The sequence below is a fragment of the Camponotus vicinus genome, unplaced genomic scaffold (assembly GCF_025532165.1).
Source record: "Camponotus vicinus isolate PSW18456_S1 unplaced genomic scaffold, iyCamVici1.0 SCAF_1, whole genome shotgun sequence".
In the NCBI taxonomy this organism is placed as follows: domain Eukaryota; kingdom Metazoa; phylum Arthropoda; class Insecta; order Hymenoptera; family Formicidae; genus Camponotus; species Camponotus vicinus.
The window spans coordinates 4,413,444-4,440,028 of NW_028141945.1; the positions used below are offsets into that span (position 1 = coordinate 4,413,444).

Sequence of the window (26,585 nt, forward strand, 5' to 3'; positions counted from 1 at the left end):
GGTTATTGACAAACTGTAAATGGAGCGATGTAAAATCTAGAGAATGGTTATTGCTTTATATTGTCAAATAAAATTTATTTTGCCATTGTATGCCGCTATTAAATTACCATTATAATAACTATTGCGAGTAAAATAAATTCTGCACAGTGAATTTTTCGCGACAGAAATTGCTCGTTGCGTTCGAGAAATAATTAACAAAATTAAAACTTTTATTATAATAAAATTCATGTAGAAGATATTTTAAGATTATTGATAACGACAAATATTCATTCTTCTAGTGTTATACTGTGTGACTTTTGACTCATCCTGTATTAAGCACTTCTGCATTAATCATGCATTATTAATTGCTTTATACAGATGTATATGTATGTAACTACTCTAGAGACAATTCATTCTAGATTCTAAGGTATTGATAGACAAGCAGCAAACAAAATTGCAGTAAGAAGGACATGCGTAGTTATTTTGGGACGAGGACGAAGAGATCAACCTAATCTAATAATAAAAGTATGACAATGATTTATTTCAGGAAGCTCGTTTAAAGTGCGCTAAAAATAATATCGTCTTATTAACATTTCATTAAATATTAACTAACATATATAATTATATGTCTATAAAGTAAACGAATTAAGGAAAATTTTTTCATGTATATATCGGTATATTATTTTAATTATTTGTCAAATGTATGTTAATTGGATTTAAATATAAATAATTTTCTGTTTGCGCTATTTAGGTAATTTAAATATTGAATAAAATATGTCATTTCTCGACTCCATTGATATTAAATATTCAAATATGCAATCTTGAACTTTAATACACGAAACGAAAATTCTGTAAACTTGATTTATATTACGGACTTTATAGTGATAATTAGGCAATTGAATATCAACGAGCCAATACAATCATTTTTATTATTTATCTGTTTTATCCTTTTTTTTGATATTTTGATAATTATGGTAAATTTAATTAAATTATCTTATGGTAATTTGAAAAAATGTTTCTGGATATTAAAGTGAGAATTTCTGGCATTAAGATTTTCTGGAATTTTTCCAAAACGTGAAACGCGCATTCGAATTACCTACTCAGAATGCAACGAGTCATGGGATAAATGCTATTATACAGTCAACTCATTAACCTTGAAGCGCACGATAAAGTGCAACATAGCACGATACAGTAAAACAAAACAAAAAGAACAAGTATCAATTTCCTCATTTTTTTCTAATCGAAGGTCTTAAGAATATTTATATGTAAATGTAACAAACGCTAATTTTATTCTAATAGTAACAAAATAACTTTTCATATCCACTACTTTTTCAATATTGATACTATATTGAAACAATGATATATATATATTAAAATGATTTTTGATGTATTTTTACATTTATATCATACATATATTTCAGATATCTAATAATTGAATTCCACAAAAATAGAAAATATTCAAAATAGAAAATATATTATAACATATTTTGCAACATATTACGAAATGCAAAAAGTGCGAAATATTTCATCTGCTTTCTTTCCCGCTTCATTATATGTTTTAAATAAAATATTTCAATAATCGAGAAAATCTTTCTTACAATGCTTGTTTCTAAATGCAATTTTATTTATCGTGTACAATATATTGTTTATTAAAATATTCTAAAAAATATAACAGTATATTTGAGATTAGGAACTTGGTCGTTTATTTTACGATTTTGAGATTTTATTCAAAAAACTAAGAATGTAAAAATATTAAGAAAATTAATATATATTTTATTATGTTAAATATACTGTATAACATTTATATTTGAAATTAAGAATTTTTATACTTTTATGTATCGTCTTATAATTTATATAAAATTTTCAAAGATAAAAACGAGAGAAAATCACAGATATTAATTTCATTTATCATGAAATAATTCTTTCGCTGAAATCATTCATACGATATAATAGCTATATTCGCAATTGAGAATCGTCCATTTTTTTCCAATCGCTCTCATGACTTGGATACAATTTTTAAAGGTGATGGTAGAAAAACCACGGATACCATGTTAACGACTGTTATCCGCTTAAAAATCGGCGCGTGGAAATTGCGCGAATAATGCACCACCGTTGGAACGAGCACAGGTGTGGCTCGCTTGGGTGGCAAGAAGCATGTCATGTTGGTTCGTTCAGCAAAATCTTATCAAAAACTATGGAGAAACGTCAAGGCAATTCGACACGCGCGAGATTTCTAGTCTGGACTCATAAGAGAAAAAAAGGAAGAGAGAGAAAGAGAGAAAATAATGATCTGAATGTGCCTTGGAAGCGACGTTCCTTGTTAAGACAAACGAAAAATTGAGACAGAAGCCTCCTAGAAATGCTCTTTGGAATTGGTGCAAAAGCAATGCGCACAACAATGACCTCAATTGCAACCGTTTGAACCGTTCACCAACTGATCATCTATTAACAAGAGGCAGTGCGGAGACAGAGCATAAGTTAGATTAGAAAGTACAGATTTCATCCAGCTAAAGTAGCTCGCTAAATCTAGCAACATTAGAATGTTTCTGGAAGATCTATCTCTCTCTTATCAGCATCGTCCTCTCATTGATTTTCCTAGATGTACGATTTATCTTAAATACATCGAGTGATTAATCTTAACCATCTGAAATATTTCCGCTGTTTCGTTCCCACCGATTCTCATTAATTCAGCTATATTTCGCGTACATATCTTATTTTTTAGTATAACATTCCCATAATTCAATAAAAGATATTTATAATAGTGTATCTGTATCCATAAAAGTGCTACATGTACCTAACTACAGGATTTATTTATCGTGCACTCAGCGCAAAACATTGTTATTTGATTCTCTTGGTTTGTCATATAATATCCAAAAAAAAATTAATTGTAAGAATACTAATAATTTAACTATTCATATATAATTTATATAATATTAATTTATTAATTAAAAAGAGAGAGTGTAATAAATTATGCTATTATGTAATATAGTATGCTATTATATAATAAATTTCAAATCTTTTCTAGTTTAATTTATAATTAAAAAACGCAATATGTATGTACGATATATATGTACGATCGCAAGAATCTAAACTTGTCGATTTCGGTCTTTGTTCTCGTACAGAAATTTACAAGGAGTGTATCCTTTGGACTTGCTCTCGCACGAGTTTACTTTCTCTCGACCCGATTGTCGCGCTAGTTCGCTACCGCGTTTTTTTTTATGCGCAGTCGCTTCGTGGTTGGCCGATCCTATGCACGCCCGATCGGTTCCTTTATCGTCACGTCGGAGCGGCCAGTCTCGACCGTGGTGCAACGACCGGCTAAGTGATTCGACTAACGTTTTCTAAGTGGCGATTCAAAGGGAGGCGCTCGCCTTTCCTCCGCTGATTCCCTTTCTTCCTCTTCTTCTTCTTTGCCGTGTTCTTTCCTTTCCCTCTCGACGTCCTTGCTCCTTGGAATTTTCACGAGTCTCCTCTCTTCCCTCCGCAATCGTCGTCGCTGATCCCGCTTCGGTTTTATTTGCGTCACCACGTCGCCGATTCAGATGTAAATCACCACGGTGCCGTCGTCGAAGAAGATCGTTATGCGAATCTGTTGCTTGACTCTGGAAGACATGTCGCCAACTGCGATGATCGTCAAATGGATAAAAGATAAATTTCAACGATCGCGCTATTTTATTCCTGGGTTCCTCTAATTCACGGATCCTTTTTTCAAGCTTGTAACATCTTATCACTTCTATAAAATCGTACGTTAGATTATTCGCGATACGATGCGAGTTAATAAATCTTCCATTCACGATCTCAACAGGCGCTAAACCGTTCACCGAGGCGACGTGACGGGATCAAGGGTACGACATTCTGGCGTCAACGGCAGCGTTGATTCCCTCGTCAGCAGCATCGCCTTTCTCTCGGCTCTCGGATGCAACGATCGGATAATGACGATGATTAATCGCCTGCGTCGCCATGCCGATCGAACATTCGCGAGAATCTGACGGACGATTTGAGAGAGACAGCCGCGTTTTAATCCACCAATACCACCATCTAGTACATTCACTGTAGATTCTTCTATTCAATGACAATTTACAGTCTTGTCTTGGATATCATTGTACTTGAAAAGGACACAAAATGTTACTATTTTAAATCTTGAGACCTGAGATATAAAATCATTCAGACTTATCAACTCGAACGCTATTTATGTAGATTCTTGCTTGTATTACCAAACTTGGTAACTGGCAGTTTCTTGAGGTAATCGAGAACAGTATTATTCTATTTTAAATTCTGAAATTGGAGCACCGTGTAAGAAATAAAAGTCTCATGATATCCTCACAGCCTAATTTACTCGGATGTTATTGTTAACGTTTTGCTTGCATGATTGATTTAGCAACTTCTTAAAATAGTCTATAGAAGTTCCATTCTCAAGATCTGTGTTTCCAGGTAAAATTTCTAGGTTGCGGCAGACGCAAATCGTAGTCGATCGATGTGAATCTGTGATTCGGTTAATATCTCGTAATAATTTTATTGCTGGCAATTTTTGCGTTGTAAGATATCCTCACGGAAACGATCCAAGAAATTGCGCTCCTAACACACGCACAACGAACTGAGGTATAACTTCTTTGCACTTCTCTTGAGGCCAGTGGAAGCTTTTTGTCTCGTATGTCTATCTCACGAGCATCGCGACGCCCCAACTGGAAACCGGCCACTTCTACGCTTGGGTTTATATTTAAACAGCGGAGCGCCGCTGACGACGACGTCGATGTCGACGTCGACGCATCGGAAAGACGATGCGTCGACCGAGCGAGAAGAAAGTTGAGAAGAAAGAACGAGAGAAAAAAAAAATATACATCGAGAGAAATACCAGACTGAAGGAAAAAAATGTTCGCTTTTGCGAAATGAATTTCTGAGACACGTGATATATTGGCGCAGGTAAAATATGCGGTGATGTTTAAAAGAGAAATATTATTCGAGAAGAAAAGCTTGGCGAATAGAATTCGTATATAAATATACAAAGTATGGCGCGCGCGATAAAATAGGTGAGACGGTTGCATAATAATTCAGAGGAAATCGTACTTTATGCTTATCATCTTCGAATTTTTTTCGATATCTTTCTTGTATATTTTGTTTTTTATATCAATTTTAAAAATATGGTAACTGTAAATGTGTAATAAAGATGTTTGATTTTTCTTTTTGTTATTGTTAATGTGGTTTGATTCTGTCACATTTCTTTCGCGACGTTTTAGCACAATATACAAAAATGTACGCTATGAAGCGTCGGAAAATCCATGCTAATAAAAGAACGTATAAATATCAACGCCATAGAATCGCGGACCTCCCACGCTGATGCGCATTTATCCGATACTTTAAACGGGTCTACCCAGGAAAGTTCGCATGTGGTGAATGAACGTTTAACGATTTGGAACGCGAAGAAAGCGAGACAGTCTGTGACGAAATATGTATATATAATTTCGATTATCATTGCGATTAATTGCTCAATTATTAGAATCAGAATTATTAATATAGGCAATAACTATTATATGCCATTTAATTTAAAGCATAATCTCGTTAAATAATTCAACAAAGATCGGCATAATAATATTAACAATTAAACATTAATTAAAGTATACTTTATAAATAAAAAAAATTCATAATCGCACATGTAGCTAATATATCATTCATTTTGAGGCACGTTATATTTAAAATATTTTAGTTAATTAAGTATCTTTGTCGATATTTCATCGTACAATATATGAACTACATATTACGTTTAATAATCAGTTTTGCAAACACAAAGCGCATACATTGAACACGATCGAAATGCTTGCATATGAATTAATCTTTACAGTCTGCACAGTCCGCGCAGAGATACGTTCGATTTCCATCGATAAATATTGCAGGGCAAACCGTTGTGTCTTTCTTTCGTTTCGTCACGCTCACGAAACATGCGTCCTCGCCGAGGAAAGGGAATCCCCGAAGGGGCATCTCGAATGCTCGACGTTCCAGCACGCCGTTTGAATCTTTGCGAGCTCCTCCTCTTTCTTTTCTTCCTTCTTTTCCGTCTGCCCACGCGTTCAAACTACCACCCATCCGCGAAAGAGATAAAAGGACAAATAGACGAAGGAGCAAGGAGAGAGATCTAGGCTGAAGGAAGGAGCAAAAAAAGAGAGCCAAATACAAGATCGGAGAAGGAGAGAAAGCGTGATATATGGAGAGAGAGATGGTTTGTGTGTGTTTGTTTGTGTGAGGGAGAACATCGCCGCGATATCAGGACGTAGAGTTTCGGGGTACGCCCAAAGGGTCATCACCCTTTCGTGGCAAACCCTCCTCCTCCTCGCTTGTGTGCATGCTATCCTTCTATTTCCTCCCTCTCTCTCCTTTCGTCCTCTCTTTCGCTGGACTGGTCCCCTCCATCTTCCTCATACTCTAACAGCGCACCCCCGTGTGACGTGCACTTTTACTCCCTGGCGCGTCTCCAGGGACGAAGAAATACGATTCGCCCCGCGAGAAAATGGCGTAATTATATACGAGAGCAAGAAGGAGAGGAAGGACGCGTAAATCACGGCGGCGAGGAAGCAACGGGGCGTGCAAGATTTCGGCGAGGGGTCTCGCATCCGCCGAAAACACGGTTCGAAAAAGAGTTCCGAGAAACTTTTCTCTTTTCTTCTACGGAATCAGGAAAAGATGAAAACTTTGAGAAGGCTAAGGGCTCTCGCAACACTTGTACTATTTAGAAAAATTATTTTCCGCTTGCCTCGTTAGAATCATTAGACATGCATCTATAGAAACAGGAACGGATCTCTATTTAATTTTAAAACCAAGAATATACCGATTTTGAATCTTGTTAAGGAAGCTTTTTCCCTTCAGTCGTTCCGTTCTTCTAATGACACAAGAGCATTGCTGCAACTATATTTGTGGTTCAATATCCTCCTCATTATGATGGCGTCACTTCAGAAGGGAGCCGTTTGCATGACTCGCTTCTTGATAACGTGACTGACAACCGATGGAAGTTCAAGCTCCGTGGATCATACGATCATGATACGGGTACAATGAGCTCGTACGATGTCACCGTCTTTTGTAAAAGATGCACAATACCGCATAGAAATTTTAAAATATGTAGAATTTTCAAAAACTATCGTTTATCAATCATTATTTAATAAAATAATGATGTAAAAAAGAAACTGATAAAATAAATATAATAGCAAATATACTAAAAAAGATAAATACATATATAATAATATGATATAAAAATATAGTCAAAGATAAAAATAAAAATACGTAAACGATAACCGATTGTTTTGTATGTGCATTGCAAATGAAATTTTAGTTTAAAAAATTAATATTATTACGAAAAGAATATGCAAGCCATATGAAAGAGAAGAAAGAGATATGCGATAACTTCTCTATTGAAGTGAAATAGAGTTGATGTAATCATACGCAAGATTATTACTAGCATCCACTTCGAACTATGACATATTTTTCATTAAATTGGAACGAGAGGATCTCGAGATGCAAATCATAACGCAATCTCAGTATCCTTAACGTTGATGAGGCTTTCGCGAATAATTGCTTCTTCGGTCAGCGCGAAAGATGATAAAATTTCCTACAGGATACATAAATGGATTTTAATATTAATCTACGACCGTTAATGACGGGTTGCACGTCGTAAGATGTTCACGTAAAATTGCAAACCGCTCCACGTACTACTTTATTTGTTGTTGTAAATTTACATTTGTACTTTCAGATCAGCCGTTCGAACGTATAATTTTAAATCTTCGCAATGGAACAATCAATATGCACGAGTCTTCGATATATTAATAAATAAATGTTGCCATGTTCGAGAAAATTGATTATTGTAAAGCGCCAGTAAAAATGTTATTATTAAATTTGATTATTTTCAAAATCTTAGAAATTTATTTTGTATATTTTGTATAATTTATATACATATATCATGTATAAATACTTTATATAAATAAGATATACAACATTTATTTTATTGCAAATTATTTTTAAAAAATATTTTAAATTATATAGGAAAAGATACTTTTACAAAATATTTTGAAATTGAGAAATTTTTTACCTATATTCTATTTTTAAAATTTTTTACCTATATTCTTTTTTTTATATTTTTAAAATTGTTCCATTTATTTTGCAAATGCTATTTGTTAATTAACGATTTAATTAGTGTATATGTCTCCAGTTTATTTTTTTCTTTGTCGAGAATATAAGAACAGTATATATGCATTGATCGTAATAAAACTTTTCCCGTTTCCGTGTTACTAGAAGACTAAAGACCGCCATAATTAAGGAGACGACAAAATCCCGTTGAAATTTCCTTCTTATTTTCAGGGCGGAAGCCCCGAGTTCCCGTTTTCGACGTCGGAGACAACGGAAAAAAATTATGCGTCACGAGTGCCGGGGGACTCTCGCATCTCGTAATTAGCGAGCGGCGCATTCTCAATTATTCTAATGAGGGCAATGACGTCACGAGACTGCGCTCTGAGAATTCCGGAGTAAAATCACCTAGAAATATTATTGCGCCGCATCACGACTTTTTTGCTTTTTTCTCTTTCTCTCTCTCTTTTCTCTCCAGCTTTTCTTTTTTTCCAACGTCATTGCGAGAGAAGTCTTTAAATCCTCGAGACCCCCTTTCACGCGGATTTCCCTTTGTTATAAGAGCGCAGTAAAAAAATAGTATTATATTGACGGTGCAATTGTGTTTTAGAGATTCCTGACACACACATGTACACCCACGCGTGCGCGTGCGTGTCACGATATGTGCGTATCCGCGACTTCAAAAGTCGCCGCACGGTCGAATGCAACGTGCGGTAATAACGCGGTCATTATTCTTGATATGCAAAGTAGAAATAAACGTGGAATGCGGGTTATGAGATCAACGATGTCCGGCAACCATTTACGGGCGAAAATGATAAATTATGTATAATGTAGCTTATAGTTTAATGATATAATGGTCCCGCTTATCTCTTATGCATTTTTATTTTTCCGCACATTCATAACTCTTACAATTATTATTATTATTAATCCCACGAGCTTTAAAACTAAAATTTTAAAACACAACACGAATAACACATGTTATTTGTGTACAATCAACTAAAACAAAATATCTCATGAAAAATATATTTCTATATCGTTAATTGTTTTGGCTAAATATATCTTACTTCTGATCAATTTAATTAATATCCAAAATATTTAATGATTAGCGATAATAAATAATGATCTTTTTCTGGAAATTCAACACATTCCGTAAAATAGAACTTTCTTGTAAATGTCTTTACATTTTGATTTTGTTAAATATAATGTTTTGCTCTTTTCCATAAAATTCGAATAGTATATATTAAAAGCTATGAAACTTTTTATATTTTTTCAGTAAATCCTTAAACCAAATTTGAATTTTACGAGATTTTATTATTATTATTAAACTTTATATTTCAGTTTTAACAAGATTACGATTAAAGTAAACAAAATAGAATATTCACGATATATTAAGATATTTATCGATTTTAATGTTAATTAACATATTATTTAAATAAGAGTCGCATGTTTATGAGAATTTAGCGTCGTAAATATATGCGATCCCTCTATTATTTTGCTCTCATCAACTCGACGAGAGGGGTAGGACAAGACCGGAGGGAGAGCTAAACAAGCTCCCGTCGCCCTTCACGCGATGGTCGAGTAGACGTCGAGGGCGCCACGACGGGGTTGTGTGAGGGCGAGAAAGGTTAACGCGATCTCTTGTACAAGGGTGTACGGAATATTGATTTGCACCGATGTTAGAAGCCTTCTAGTCCCATAGGTATACGTTCAAGAAAGACGAATGCAAATGCACACATGTATCGCAAAGGGTGTTCCGATGTCATCAGAAAATATTTTAAAGAGTTGGTACATTATTAATGAAAATCTCGTGGGAAACGAACGCTTGCTGTAAATTTCTAATTCTGAGTTTAATTACTTTTAAATATTTGTCTAAATTTATAAATTTCAACACTTAATTAGCTTAAAATTTCCAATACTTAGTTACTTTTTATTAATAGTGTTTAATTTTGAAAATATTTAAGCGCTTAGGATATTTGAAATTCAGATTATATTCCTGGGAGGATTAATAGAGAATAAGTAAAGTAATTGAAAAAATTATATTTTCTTTTTCCAAAGCAGTGACATATAAATTTTAAAAATCAATTCTCTGATAATTGCAGTCGAAAGTAAATTATGTTTATAATACATAAAACTAATTTTAAATTTATAAAATCGCATCTAAAATAGATATATATTTTACATACTCTGGATTTCTATATTTTATGTCTTAAAATCCTCGATTTTTATCATAATTTTTATGCACGAAAAACTTCAGTGAAGACTACTTATTAAATATCTATTTAATATTTATCAATCTTGTTTAATATTGGCATTCTTAATACCTTAATAATTATTCAACTTGGAATTTTCAAAATATAAATATATAAAGTTCCTATCACTTTCTTTCAAAAAATAATAAACTACCATCGTGTATGTATTGTATATAAAATAGAATTAAAAATTTTTTTAAGTTAAATTATTTTATTAAAAATAAAAATTAAAAATAAAGAAATTTTCATCTAAGATAAGTGATGGAAAAAACTATATGCGGTTGCACATGGGCCTCGTACGACGATGAAGTACTACCCTCCTGTTGCCAACCGCGCATCGATCCAACGAGCGACCAAGTTTCTTCTTGTCAAGGAGCATCTCCCTTTTTCTTTTTCTCTCTCGGTGTACTCATTTCTATCCACCGGTAGCTTTTTTCCGAAAGGATTCGCAAGAATACAAGAGATGCGCGGAAAGAGCACGGAAATATAGAACTGTTGCGAAAAGATCGACCTTTATTGTTAGATGCAGATGTACTCGATGTCGAGTGCTATTTTCGTACCGATCGAAATGCGCACGTTCTATGTACAGAAGAGCAAGATGAGAGAAACTTAACTCTTTGAATCCAATGGTTTCGATTCGAAAATCCTTTTGAAGCCTCTATTTTATCCAAGCTCTATCCGACTTTGAAAAAGTAATTTTTGAGCAAAACCAACTTTAACTTTTGAATGTTAAAAGATTAAAGGATATTCTTCGATTGTTTTTCAACCGTGTGTACTGATAAAAATCTAGTTTGCTTCATATAATGTATTCAAATTGATAAAATATAAAATCGGAGAAAATATTCACAGAGGAAGAAAGGAAAATGTTGTTTCAATGAAAAAATTTTATTAAAATTAAACGATTTTGGCAATTTAAGAATTTATAAATAAAATGTGCAAAACTATATTTTTCAATTAACGTAAACTTTAATAAGTTGGCTTTTTTCTGAAAGTTTAAACAGCTGAGACGAAAATCGACTGTCATTCGCAAATATTTACTTTTGATACATCCCGCATATATCCGAAAAAGGCATGCTTTTAAATTTCCTATAAAGTCACCATGCAGCACGCGTGCAAATATAGAGTACATGGAGTACATGCACTATAGAAAATGTATACATAGCAGTTATGGCGTTGCGGAATAGCAGAAACGCAATAGATAAACCGAATGCACTTTAATATGAAATATTTTTATTTTACTCGAGAACCTTTCTTTTATAACAAGAATATTTTGTGCGTAAAAATACAGACGAATTTTCCGATTTAAAATTATATGTATATTAATGATATTTAATATTCGGTCAAATCATGATTTATTTCTTTTGCATTATATATACTTTTGAGTTAGTATTTTGAATTTTAACTAGACACTCAAGATTAATTTGTATAGTATAATTGTCTTTTGAAATTTAATTATTATTAATTTTATTTAAAAAAAGAAAAAAGATTTTATCATCTTATTTACTCTTTATGTTTTTAAAATTTATGAAAAAAATTAAGAATCATTTTTGGCGGTGTTCTGTCATTGGTATTAAATCTAATAAAATTGAGATTTACAATGTGTTTATCGTCTTTTATTTCTTCAATGTAAACGTGTTTTTTAAAGAGTTGGTAGAACTTTTTTCGGTTTTTTACATCGTGCAAAAAAAATTTCGCGATTCCCCGATTGCCATTTACCTTGTGCCAGATCTCGGACTGGCGTTTCTCCGTTTCGTTCTAATTTATTATCAAGTGCAACGTGCAGCCGTGAGTCACATGACAAGCCGCCGCCGACGATCGAGACGGACATTCACGCACATTGTTGCACGAGCGGGGAACATGCGTGAATGTGCGAGTCGGACACACTGTAAACAAAACGTGCCTCTTAGCGAGGGAGAGCGAAGAGTACAACGACCTGCGCTATTGTGTGACGTAGCTTTCGAATCAGCTGACGCTGCGGGACGCATCGTTCGCTTATCGCGCGCGCGATTGTTTAGAGACATTCAGTTCGCTCGAACGATTACGTTATTCTAGTATTCTATTATTTTCCGATTACAAAAGAATGTATGCGTTCTTGAAAATATCGTCGTAGCACGAAATATGTATGTTAAATATTAAAATTACTTCTGACGTAAGACAGCTTAAAAAAATTATTAAGTAAAATTTTCTAATAATCTCTAATTATTAAAATTTTCTATGTATAAATTTTCTATGAAAGATTCTAAACATAATCAATATTTAAAAAATCGTCAAGTTCCTTGTATAACAAAGCATTATCATTTTTCTAATTGCACAAAAAATATTTTAGAAGAGATACATGAGATTAATAAATATGTAAAATTATAAATTTTAACATTTATAAGAAAAAACTTTCAAATTGCTAATATTCTTATATTTATAACATACAGTGATATATATTGTTCTTAAACACTGATAATAATATTATTCAATATAGATTATCATTTTTGTATTTTGCCTACGTATATTTCATCCAAAAATATATGTATCAATTATATAATTTTTTAAAATTCATCAACATGTAAAAATATAAAAAGCCACCCATTTGTGCACAACGTCTATGTACAAAAATATTAAATAATGCTTCTACTCAACAATTAAACTTAATAAAATATTACTTAATAAAACATGTTCGTCCTCGTGTATTGTTTTAGTTTTCACAAGCGAATGTAATATCGATAATCGCATTTGTAACGTTTGCGTATATTTTGACATAGATAGAAATGTTGGGTTAGGTTAGGTTAGGTTACGTCCTTACACAATAGATTGTTGCAAGCGGTTGCTTTCATTGTGGCGCTGACTCAACGATACGCATTAATTAAGGATTTCAATTTTATCATCACTCACGCGAGAAACTCCTATTTCTCTTGCGATTTAATATTCTTTGTTCTCGTTTCGCGTTAACCGTGCATTAATTGTGCATTAATTTAAAAATGTTAGTGACATTATCTTACCTTTACTCCGGATCACTGTCGACTGACGTCCTTCTTCTTCCTCCTCTCTTTCTTTCCTTCTGGATTTAAACTTCTCCGGCCTCTTACGACACTCCTTCGTGTCCACTACGAAGATCCCGCTGTCGAAGGTCCTACCAAACATGGGAATGCCTGTCGTCGATATCTGGACGCGATGACACAATCTTCCACCATGGATGAGAGAAAAGGAGAGAGAATTCACTGATGGCCGTTCAACGACAGATCCGATCGATTCGTCAGCTGATCTCAAATTCCAGCCTTCGTATTTTGTTCTCTTTGTCATGACAGCGAACTGTCGGAAGCGAGCGACAAGAGAGAGCGAGAGGGATAGATATATACAAAGAACGTATATATGCGCGGTATCTATAGAGACCACCGATCGAGCAAACGGTCGGGAAACAGAGTAGGCGACGGGATCACTATACGCGAGAATCGGATGGAACATCTCGCGTCCGATGTCACATTAGGCGACACGTGTGCAGCCGCCGCCGCGCGAGTAAAAATAAACTGCACCGGATTTTCTCGAACGGCGGACGATGGCGATGGCCCGGGGTCGTACAAGTCGACCCAAGTAGATATGCGACGTTTTTTCCGGCCATGCCGGACGTCGAGTCGTATACTCACATGACGAGACGCGAGACGATGGACGATATCATATTAACGGATCTTGCGGCTCCGCGGAACGCGTGTGAACGGCTAGAAATGAACGACTAAATGCGGACGGCTGTCTGTAGCACCGCTGCTCACAGGTCAGCCATGTTGGACTGGCAGCTGGCTGGCTGCTGCTGCGCGTGTGACGTCACGGCGTGTTTTGATCACGTGATGCGTCAGTCCCGTATAGATCGCGGATTTAATCAAATGCGATTTATCGACAATGATATTAGTAAATTTCTGCTTGATAAATATTAGATGAATTAAATCATTTTTGTTTATTCTTTTTTTTTTCATTTTTACGATGTTCGATCGAATAAAAAAAAAGCCAACAAACATTGTTTATCTTGACGTAATATTTTTCATTTATCTTTTTATATTTAAACTTTTCAATCTTGCATCGAAATTTTGAAGCAAATGCGTTTCGAAAATATATTGTAATAAGAGTTATATTCGAATATTTTTTTGCAAATCTCGATATAATTTATGTTATCATTAATTAATTGTTATAATTGCTCAAATGCAATATTGTAATAAATAAGCATAAAAAAACAAGTAAAAAGGTTATTTTCAATTAATTTGAAAAAATTTTAAATGCCAATTGGAAGCATTATAAATTTTTAAGCTATTATAAATTTCATTGACATGCTATATTAAAGTACGATTAATTGCAGCCCTTTTTATATATTATGCAATATATTTCACTGAGATTTTTCCAAATATCTTACTGATTTTAAAAATTGCAAGTATAAAACGTTTTCCAGCAATCCGCTAAGCGCATAAACACACTAATTTTCCAAGAAATTGCAAGAAAGAAAAGAATAAAAAGACAAAAACTAGAATAAGAAAATAGAAAAAGAGAGGAAAAGAACAAGGAAATTCCATTGGCAACACTTCTTCTGGTTCACCACGAGATTGCAAACAAACACAAATCCTGCGGTGAAAAAGGAGTAAATGTTGACTAAAAATCTTGATAATTATACGTAAATCTTGCTACAACAAAATATAAAAGAAAGGTTTTCTTCGTATACCCGCATTCTCATAAATTTTCCACCAAAAAAGAAGAATAGTATCGAAGTAAAAAAGTAAAGAATTTGATTCATAGCGTGAATATCGAACGCTTTTGTATTTAGTGCGATGTATAAAATATTAATAACATAATTAAAACTTAAAGTATAATTAAAAACTCATAAATTTAGAAATTATTTTATCAAATAATCTAACTTGAAAATAAGAATAACATACATTTTGATTAAAGATAAACATAAGAGAATTTTCTCTCCCAATTTTTAAGAATTTACATACTTTTAGGCATGGAAATCGAATCAAAATATATAAAAATATAATAAATGTATAAATTTCTATGAAATCAGGAAATTCTTTAATTAATTTATTTAGTTTCTTCAACATTTATGATGCTCGAACGTAATTATATCTGCAACTTAAATAAATCCAATGTCACAAATAATTGCGCAATATATTGTAAATAGGAAAGTCAGCTATATTACATTCGCATTAATATTTTGGAAACTTCAGACTCAGACTAGTTTTAACGAAATTGGAAATAGCTAATGGAATCGGAGCAACTCTTATGGAATCGAATAAAGTTGCGATGTTTACATATCGCATGGGGTCACATCGAGGTGTTTATAATATAGATTTAATCACGATCGTGAAATTATCGAATCAATAGTTATAACTAATACTATCGTTGTAATTAATACTGTAATCGCTATAGTCATATAGTCAATTATATTACGGTAATTATACACAGTATAACTATATTACAGTATGAGTATAGAAATCTTATCACATTCAAATTATAATTTTGATATTAAGAATAAAATATCTTGCAAATAAGTAAAATGATCTTTCTATTAGACACTTATCTAATTAAGATATAACAAATGTGCTTTAAAGATCAAGCTGAAAATTATTAAAAACTTGCTCTTTTTCTCTTTTTTAATCAATTATTCCTGTTATCGAAAGATAAAAACTTACATTTTTCAGAAATATTCGCGTCGGGAAAGAAAGAAAGAAAGAAAGAAAGAAGAAAAACAGAAAACGGTGAAAAAACGCTCGGGGGGTTATACGCGGCATATGTATACGTCGATAAGTGAGTACAGTGCAGAACGCGAATATGCGTGTCGCACACGCGGTGGGAGAAGGTATAGGCAACAACGATTCCCCCCAGGCGTCCCCCTCCCTGCAACGGTGTCTCTCTCTTGCCACCCGCGCGCGCGAGCCCACGCGTCTAGCAGTTGGTACTACGGGTTTAAAACACCCTACCTTCATGACAGTCTCGTGCGATGGATAACAGCGAAGTGAGGCGCGACGCTCCGCGCCTCGGCGCGGAGTGGGGTAAAGGAACCGAGAAAAAGGGGAGAGGGGAGTGAGAGCGCGCGCTCGGTCGGCTACGAAGGGACCGGAGGTGGGGGAACGTGTCGGGGCGGGAGAAGGCGAGATAGACGGGTGGGAGAAGCGCGCGCGCGCGCGGCGGGGGAAGGGTGTACGGGCCGCGGGAAGGAGCTGTGCCTCCCTGCCGTCCGCCCGCAGTGCGCGCTACGCGATATCACTGGTCGGTCATGTGTGTGTCACTCTCACGTTCACATTGGTACCGTTCGGAGTCCTTCGTTAATCGCGTTGGTGGTGTTGCTACCGCCGCCGTTACCGTCCACCGTCGCGTAGTGTGTGATGTCCGATAGTGTTACACCTGGTGTGCGTTCCGGAAGTTGAAAGTGTGTCCGGTTCGAGAGTCGGCTCTGTGCGCGGACGTCAACAGTGCTGGAGAGTGCTCGCTGTCATTCTTTCTCTCTCTCTCTCCCTCTGTCTCTTGTCACATCGGTCGTCTTGGACCGATCGCGCGCGCATCAGGATATATTGTATACCGATAATACGAAAAAGTGCGCGCGCACGGCGGTGGCGCGGAGAAACGCGCGCGCGCCGGGAGAGCGGAGAGAAAACACCGTGAAGTAAGACGCGAACGAGACGGCGAAGATCGCGCCGGACAGAGAGGGAGAGGTACGTTTGAAGTTGTGCGCGAGCGAGTCTCGTGGCTGTTTTCACGGAGAGAAGTCTCTCTCGCGCGCGCGTCCGCCGAACGCAAGGAGAAGCAAGGAGTGGCTACGCGGATCGGATAGTGCGTTGGTGAAGGAAGGAGCGAGATAGGAAGAGTGACCGGCCGTCGCCTCATGGCTCTGTTGTTTAATGGCCCTTCGTGATCGCGCGCGGCAGGAAGAGATCGGCCGCGAAGCGGTGCCCGCTGCCATCGACAAGTAGTGATCGTTTGTGACAGTGTTCGCCGTTGCGTCCCCTCCCCCGACCCCTGCTCCGATCCCGGCCCCGGCTCCGGCCCCGGTGTACGGTGCGTGTGCTCGTTGTTGTTTTTCTTTTGTTTTTGGGGGCGAGGCACGCTCCTCGGAGGATAGAAGGAAAAACCGGGTCGGTGACAGGGGGGTCGGGAACGAGAGAGCGAGTGGAGCGAGAGAGAAGACGGAAGAGGAGCGGGAACAGTGGGGGTGGGAGACAGGGGGCGCCTACTCTGGCGCGGCAAGGGGGGGAGGGGGACGTACGAGGGAAAGGGTGACTGGCGGACCCGGCTGTGGCGATCCGAAGTCGCGGATTCGGCACGCCACGGTGTACCGATCGTAATATGGCGTACAAGTTTCGCGAGGAGATCGTGGGAAAGAGGTTTCTCTCGGTGAGTGGTTTCACCAAGCTGAAGGTGAATAAGATTAGTGAGTGGGGTTGGCGTGCGGGGGTGATACGTGCTGCCAGTCATAGGGATAACGGCTGTCATGATCTTCAGGTGAGTGAAAAGAATCTGTCTGCATTTTTGTCGGTTTCTGTCGAAAATGTCTCGAGTCGCGAAAACGTTTAGGAACGAATTATCTTAGATTCGCCCGTGACGTCGATGCCGTACATTCCTCGATCTGACGTCACGCGTGCGACGTCTCGCGCCGCGCCGTTTGTGTTTACATCAGCGCGTGACCTTTCGTGCGTTGTATACCCCAAGTACGCTCGCCGGCTCTCGACGATTACTCCACGTATCGCTCGCCTCACCTTAGACATGTTATTGTTACGGGAAATGGAATTCATCGTCCACTTCGCAGAATTCGATGGTAAATATCCGGGCAAACGCAATATTATATAAATAGAAATAGACAAATATTGTTTTCGCGAATATCATTTTCGTAATAGTTGAAAACCTTCTCTTCTGTTCTTTCTGATCAAAATTTTATTATATTTAAACTAACATTATACATATATGATCATATATTTTAATCATATATTTTAATATATTTTAATTACGAACAAAATAAAATATATGATCATATATTTTAAATTGTTCGTAATATTGTACTTTTGGAAATGATACAATGATATCGTAATGTTTCGAATCAAGTTATTTGCAGACGATGAAAAGACAAATTCCTTATTGCGAATAATATTTAAAAATATATATCATTAATCACGAATGTTTTTGATTTTTGAATGTTTTTGCACATTTCTAAGGATTATAATCGTTTTATTAATATTTGCGAATATAATATTAGGGATTCTTGTTACCTTTCAGCAAGAAACACATTCGAGACGAATAATATGATGTTGAAAAAACGTTCTTGAAAGTATGAAATAGTCGGATGATGCGATGGTTGCTTGAAATTTATATGTATATTTTTTAATGCTATTATATATATATAAAAGTATATAAATGTTTGCATATTTTCGAAGAACATTCTTCGGATGTCACATATTTTAAATAATAGGTATAAAATCGTTAATCTATATCGAAATACTTCACAAATATAAGTATAATATGTGCTTTATATATTATATAAATTCCGATATATCTCAAATTTATATTATCACAGAATTGCATATTTTACTCATGCAATATATAATTCATACAATAGAATTGCATATATTATTCATATAATATAATATTACATATCATCATGCTTGACTATTTTTAACATGTGGAAACATAATTATTGGAGACCGGTTTCATCGTTCAATTGCAATGTCTACATAGTAAATTTCTATATGATAGTCGCTATCATCATTATCGTTCAATATTTTAATCGATATAATAAACCAAGATCAATCTAAAAATAGATCTTTAGATAGAATCTTTTTTTGCCAGTATATTAAAATAAAATTTGTTGAAGTTGATTTGTTGAAATTCCGCGATTTACAAAGATTGTACATATTTTTTAAAATATTTCACATAGACATAGTTTTTTATAATTACAAATTACAAATTTTGAAGCTCGAACAAAAGAATTTATGCTCAAATAATTCGCGATTGTTGATTAATATAATTACGCGAATTTATCTATCAGATCTCTTTTTTTCTTTTTTTAAACCGAGTCACAACTATTTCAGTTTTCGAGGACATTGGCAACTTATGTATCAACGCCATTTACACATCGAAACACATACATTCACGTGCGCGATATCTGTACACGCTCGACTTACATGTTTTTGCGTTGCTTGGCCAGTAATATTTGCCAATTATACCCTAGCCAAAGGCCGCAGATTATTATGCCAGTGAAGCGTAAAGCCTCGGAAAATCTCGACCTTGCAGGCCGATTTTTCCATTGCTTTACAACGCCGAAATTCATGATGTTGGATTTCGATCCGAATAAATCGCGTGTTCAAACAGTCATCATCGCGATTTGGTTACGCAATGAATCGAATTTTGGAACACTCAGATACCCGCGCGCAAAATTAATTCGGAGTACCACTTTGGTGGCAGTACTTATCTCTTACGTAAAAGAAACAACTGCCCTCGGACTACTCATTGGTCAATGAAATCATCTCGATGATGACGATAACATTAATTTACTTATGTATTATTATAATAATCACCAGCATAATTATCGAGATCTTCTCGCAGAAAAGTGTTTTCACAAATCTCAGTTAGTATTTTGGTGGAGAAAGATTGCTATAGTTTGAGAACATTTATTACGAGAAATATGATTGAAAAAATTGTTTCATAATATTTATATTAAAATATTTTAACGTAATAAGAGGGCAAGATAAAATTAAATCTTTCGGCTGTAATACATTACGTATATTAATATATATAATTTATATATAGAATTACAATTTATTATCTACGTATAATAACGTCCTATCTAAAATACTCAAACTACTATCTGATACGTAATAAATATCTAATCTAAATAAAAGATATCAGCGAGATTATTTTTTCTTTAATTTTCTGTTTAAATTATCTACGCAAAATATCTAAAGCAAAATATCTAAAGTATAGTTTTAACTAAATACATAAAATATTATGCAATCATTATTTTTCTATATACAAAAATTAGTCCTATATATATTATGTTTAAGTAGATATATAACAAATAGAAAGATAAATTGTTAAAATTTATACAAATTTTACTTGCAAGTCATACTCGTATTATGTAATAATTTTTGTCAATGATATATGCATGTCGGGGGGTCAACCACTACTCAAAAAATGTACAGTGATTACCATTCTTGGCAGTACAATAGTATTTTATTGCTTACATTGCCATTGTATTGCTTCTGTATTGTTAATAATGTTAGTATTCTTATTATTATTATTATTTTATTGTCAATATTATTGTTTTATTGTCAATATTATTATTTTATTGTCAATATTGTCAGTACTGCCACAGAATCAAAGAGTATTTCTAGTGCACATTACGTTTGTTCTTATATTATTTTTCTTATATATGCTAGTATTATTTCAATATATATTTTTCTAAAACACGTATTTTCTAAAATTATATTCACTGTCATTACTGCCACAATTTATTTCTAATGAAATGTACAATCTTTGCCATAGTGGTTGACCCTTTGGTAATGTAAACTATTAAATTTAAAATTTAACAAAAAGAACTTGATAGTTTTACTTACTTTAGTTATATATTTTATATAATTTCTTCATTTTAAAAGAATTCTAAAAAATTTAACAAATTAATATTGCATTAATTAATATTACATATTAAAATCGTATATTAAATTAATATTGCATATATAAATATTAATTATTATACACTAAAAATCTATACATTATTCCACGGTTTAAATATTCCTCCCGTAAACTATTTCATTCACCCAATCCACACCGGTTGTCAGTCGCGATGCAATCGATCTCCGACACTCGGAGTTAATAATACCAGTACTTATTCGCGAGACTCATTAACGATCGCCCGGTTTCAACTATCCCTAATGGCCCTCGCGGCGTCTGCGAATTTATTGCGGCGCCAAGGAGCATCCGGACGCCACCCAGAATGAATTTAGTTGACATCTGTTTAGTATTTGCCGCTCTAAAGGGTCAACGACTACAAATGCCATTAAATATTCCGGGGTCATCACCGCGCGGACTCGCAGACGAGTCCGCTTTCCGGTTTTCTCGTTTCGAGAAGTGCTTTCGCGCTTTCCGGCTTTGTAGGCGATCTTGTGGTTAATGAAAGCTTCGGTTTCAACGGAGGTGAAAGTTATCGAGCCATCGTTTTTAATGGCGCGAGAGGTCTCCGAAATAAGTAAAATAGTTTTTCTCGAAGAAAAAATTTTTATTTTCTTTTCTCTCTCTCTCGCACTCTCTGTCTTTGTATATATGTCGATAGTGTCGACGATAAAAAGAAGCACCTTGAAGTATTGACAAGTCGTTGAAATATCGAACGCGTAGAAAATAGGTGTTTTATCGATAAGGGCGTCCTGGTATGAGAGTCTCGCACGCTCGTCACCTTGAAACTTACGTCTTATAAGTTAGCGGAACAAAATGGGCGGAATCAATTATAATTGATATTTTTATTTGTTGCTCATTTGTTGCTAAAAAGTTGCCAAAGAAAAAAATTTGTTGCTCTGTCATTTTTTTTAAAAAAATCATGTTCCGCTAAAGGAAGATTAAGTTAGCGGAACAATATATATAACAACAAAATTATACGTAATAATAATATAAAAATTTGTTGCTAATTTGTTGCTCTTAAAATATTCAATTTGTTGCTTGCAAAATAAATTTAAACAATAGCGGAAAACTTTTCACAGCGAGCAAAGTTACAAGAGTAAACTATCAGAAAAAAATGTGTTGCTTGCTTAAATTTGGTATTGAGACATAGTTTGAATTTGTTGCTTTCAAAATATCCAAGTTCCGAATTTGTTGCTTGCAAAATAAATTTAAATAATGATGAAAAACCTTTCACAGCGTGCAGAGCTACAAGAGTAAACTATCAAAAATAAATTTGTTGCTCCCTCAAATTTGGTATTGGAATATAGGTTGAATTTGTTGCTCTCGAAATATCCAAGTTTCGAATTTGTTGCAATAAGTTTAAATAATAAACAAATTAAATTACAAGAATATGTATATGACGATACAATAACAATTAATAAGATTTATATGGCCTTGAATACTTGTGCCAAATATATTAAGTAAAAATTCAGTCAATATGTTTTCGATGTAATTTAGACTTTGCACGCTGTGAAAGGTTTTTCGTTATTGTTTAAATTTATTTTGCAACCAACAAATTCGGAACTTGGATATTTCGAAAGCAACAAATTCAACCTATATTCCAATATCAAATTTAAGTGAGCAATAAATTTTTTTCTGATAGTTTACTCTTGTAGCTTTGCACGCTGTGAAAGGTTTTTTATCATTATTTAAATTTATTTTGCAAGTAACAAATTCGGAACTTGGATATTTCGAAAGCAACAAATTCAACCTATATTCCAATACCAAATTTAAGCGAGCAACAAATTTTTTTCTGATAGTTTACTCTTGTAACTTTGCACACTGTGAAAGGTTTTCAGCTATTGTTTAAATTTATTTTGCAAGCAACAAATTCGAAACTTGGATATTTCGAGAGCAACAAATTCAACCTATATTCCAATATCAAATTTAAGTGAGCAACAAATTTTTTTTTGATAGTTTACTCTTGTAGCTCTGCACGCTGTGAAAAGTTTTTCATCATTATTTAAATTTATTTTGCAAGCAACAAATTCGGAACTTACATATTTCGAAAGCAACAAATTCAACCTATATTCCAATATAAAATTTAAGTGAGCAACAAATTTATTTTTGACAGTTTACTCTTGTAGCTCTGCACGCTGTGAAAGGTTTTTCATCATTATTTAAATTTATTTTGCAAGCAACAAATTCGGAACTTGGATATATTGAAAGCAACAAATTCAAATTATGTCTCAATACCAAATTTAAGCGAGCAACAAATTTTTTTCTAGTAGTTTACTCTTGTAGCTCTGCACGCTGTGAAAGGTTTTTCATCATTATTTAAATTTATTTTGCAAGCAACAAATTCGGAACTTGGATATTTCGAAAGCAACAAATTCAAACTATATCTCAATACCAAATTTAAGCGAGCAACACATTTTTTTCTGATAGTTTACTCTTGTAACTTTGCTCGCTGTGAAAAGTTTTCCGCTATTGTTTAAATTTATTTTGCAAGCAACAAATTGAATATTTTAAGAGCAACAAATTAGCAACAAATTTTTATATTATTATTACGTATAATTTTGTTGTTATATATATTGTTCCGCTAACTTAATCTTCCTTTAGCGGAACATGATTTTTTTTTAAAAATGACAGAGCAACAAATTTTTTTCTTTGGCAACTTTTTAGCAACAAATGAGCAACAAATAAAAATATCAATTATAATTGATTCCGCCCATTTTGTTCCGCTAACTTATAAGACGTTTGAAACTTCTCTATGCTAACTTTAGACATGAAATGATGCATAACTCAACAATGCACTATAAAACGCAGTCTGGGACAATAAAATGTGAGAGACGTAGTATGTAATCATGTAAAATAATTTTTTATTTTGCTCAACGATTTTGTTTGAAATTAAGGGTTATACCTAGTCAGCAAGTCGAAAAAAACGTATTTTTGGGGGAATTTAAAAAAAACTGTTAGGTATTTTTATTTCATCGATTCTTTATCATCATATATATCTATCAAAGAAGTTTTCATAATTTTTTCAATTAAAAATATCGAGAAATGTAGACACAGTAGCTATTTTCCAGAGACATCTTTTTTCGGAGGCGCTTGGCGGTGAGCAAGATTGCTCGGAGCTGGATCATCTGAAATAAAAAATTCAAAAGGATTTAGCTTTCGTATGAATTGATCTAGTCGGTGAACGAAGGATTTTACAAAAAATTGATTTTTAACAATGTGACAGACGTTTGACGCAAAAATACGAATTTTTCATGTTAAAACTTCGTTCTTTTGTTAATAAAAAAAAAGGTTTCATCAAAATTAAAATCCCTTCGTTCACCGACTAGATCAATTCATACGAAAGCTAAATCCTTTTGAATTTTTTATTTCAGATGATCCAGCTCCGAGCAATCTTGCTCACCGCCAAGCGCCTCCGAAAAAAGATGTCTGGAAAATAGCTACTGTGCCTATATTTCTCGATATTTTTAATTGAAAAAATTATGAAAACTTCTTTGATAGATATATATTATGATAAAGAATCGATGAAATAAAAATACCTAACAGTTTTTGTTTTAATTCCCCAAATACGTTTTTTTCGACTTGCTGACTAGGTATAACCCCTTAAATACATTTCTCAAGAAAATTCATTCGATGCAATTCATATAATTTGAGTATTTATAAACAAATTCTCTTCATCCATAAATGTTTTGGGAAAAAAGGGAAAGCTCATATTCATAAAATTCATATTCATGAAAAGCTCAAAATATTTTGAGCTTTTTATGAATATTTTAGTACATTCAAGATATAAAATTGTGATTTGTGGATTACAAACTAAAAATTACAGATATATAGTTATCTGTTTGGAGAGAAAAATTATTAATTACTATTTTTATTCAGATATTATATATCATTTTATATATAAAAAGTTTAAAATTTTTGATAAATTGTATCATTGATGTATATCGTTGTATTATTATTTTCGTTATTTCACAAATCTGTTTTTAATAATTAAAATGTATTTTGTGTAGCTTTATTTCAATTATTTTCCGAAAAATACTCCATTATGTTGTGAACAATTTTCCAAAAAATGCCTATTCAAGAATTAGTTTCTGTCGTTCGAAAATGTATCATGACAATAATTTTGATATAAAAATTCCTCTCTCTTCCTCCATTATTTTGATACCGCTTTCTTCGCACACCTGCCACATCTTGGAAGAAGCACCGTTATACTTGGTGCACGAAATATACGAAGTGCCTGGAGAGAGAGACAGCGCGATAACGTGGTTACGGGATGGTGCATTGGTCAGGGAGAAATTCCGGGAGGGACGGGGGGAAATTTGGACCGCCAGGGATGAGGGGAGAACTGTTACAGGGACCAGAAACGTAGCGGTGGTACCCCTGAATTATCGAGAACTCGCGATCGTGCTACAGACCCTAAAATTTGCGGTTCGCGAAACCGCGTGTCGGCCACGTACTACGTACCCAACACTTTCGCATAATTTGTATAGCGGGGTGATATTTCGTTGCCGTCGAAAATTGCGGGGGAAATTTCGGGTCAAACCTGACGGGGGTGCCAGGTAAATTCGGCGACCGATGATAACACTCGCACGCACGAAACTGGCCCCGATGAAATTTTCGAAAGATTTATTATTTATTTTGAATATGATATGTCTCCCGTTTTGAAAACTTATAAATGAGAGATTTAATGGCATTGCTGATGAGATGCAAACGAGATTCTCGACTTTTCAAACTGTCATCGCTTTTAAAACAAATAACGTTTCTCATGATGCGTTTCAACGGAAATCAACGAGTGCTTGCGCGTGCATCGTGCATACGTATCGCTCTCTGTATATATTATACGCAAAGACTATTTTTAAGTTACGAAATGTTATTTTTTTTCATGAACGCATGTTGCACCCTATCTTATCTTATCGGAAAAAGAGTCAGTAAAGTCATGGACATACCATTCGCATTGAACTCCTTGTATCGCTTTAATAGCTTGACGTGTTATTCACTGTTTGCACTTTCCTTGTGCGATTTATGAATAGATTACGAATAGATCGCAACAGTAGAAAAATGAATTGAGATCGTATATGTGAGTTCCGATTGTCTTAAAGAAATTACATTTTCTCCTCTGAAGGATTGATTTTATCATTTTAACGAAAACGTATTGGTTATTTTCGGAATTTTATTCAAAGAAAAAGTTAAAAATTTTTTTCAGAAATCGAAATTAGACTAGAGCAAAAAAGCATTTATTTTAAATTAAATTATGCAAAAACAGAATAAGAAGAAAAGAGAGCTCTCTTTTTCTAATAAAGTTTATTTAATTAATTAATTATTTTATTGTTTTATTCATTTCATTCATTTTAATATACAGCGCACATTTATAATTAATCTAATTTTATAATATTTTTTAACAATAGTAATTTTAGGACAATATCTGGAAATTTTGATAAGAAACGCCAAGATTCTTTTAGTTTTATTGTTTAAGCTCTTATCGTCGAGATGATAAAAGTCTGAGATAAATATCTGCATGAAAAATTTGTTTTGAGCACAAACATTACGGAAAATCCAATTATGCCAGCTTTTGCAAAAGCCCTCACAATGGAACATGATTTTATGAAAACAATCTTCCAAAAGCATAAATAA

General features: G+C 34.3%; 2 protein-coding genes across 12 annotated transcripts in view; one reads left to right on the plus strand and one right to left on the minus strand.

Annotated features, from left to right (window-relative positions):
- LOC145968396 (uncharacterized) overlaps positions 1-14,118 on the minus strand; it is a 34,368-nt gene extending 20,250 nt beyond the window's left edge. Inside the window, exon 1 of one of the 6 annotated variants that reach the window (XM_083093856.1) lies at positions 13,964-14,118. In XM_083093856.1, coding sequence (XP_082949982.1) covers positions 13,964-13,995 — 32 coding nt within the window. In that variant the 5' untranslated portion in view covers positions 13,996-14,118. Of the gene's footprint in view, positions 1-3,315; positions 4,661-13,321; positions 13,880-13,963 lie in introns of those variants that run through there. The other 5 variants (XM_083093847.1, XM_083093819.1, XM_083093866.1 and 2 more) reach the window with 5 other exon arrangements.
- A 3,429-nt stretch (positions 14,119-17,547) lies between these two features.
- Kdm3 (Lysine demethylase 3) overlaps positions 17,548-26,585 on the plus strand; it is a 334,026-nt gene continuing 324,988 nt past the window's right edge. For all 6 annotated transcript variants that reach the window (XM_083094679.1, XM_083094698.1, XM_083094689.1 and 3 more), the window contains exon 1: positions 17,548-17,798. In XM_083094679.1, coding sequence (XP_082950805.1) covers positions 17,643-17,798 — 156 coding nt within the window. In that variant the 5' untranslated portion in view covers positions 17,548-17,642. The remainder of the gene's footprint in view (positions 17,799-26,585) is intronic.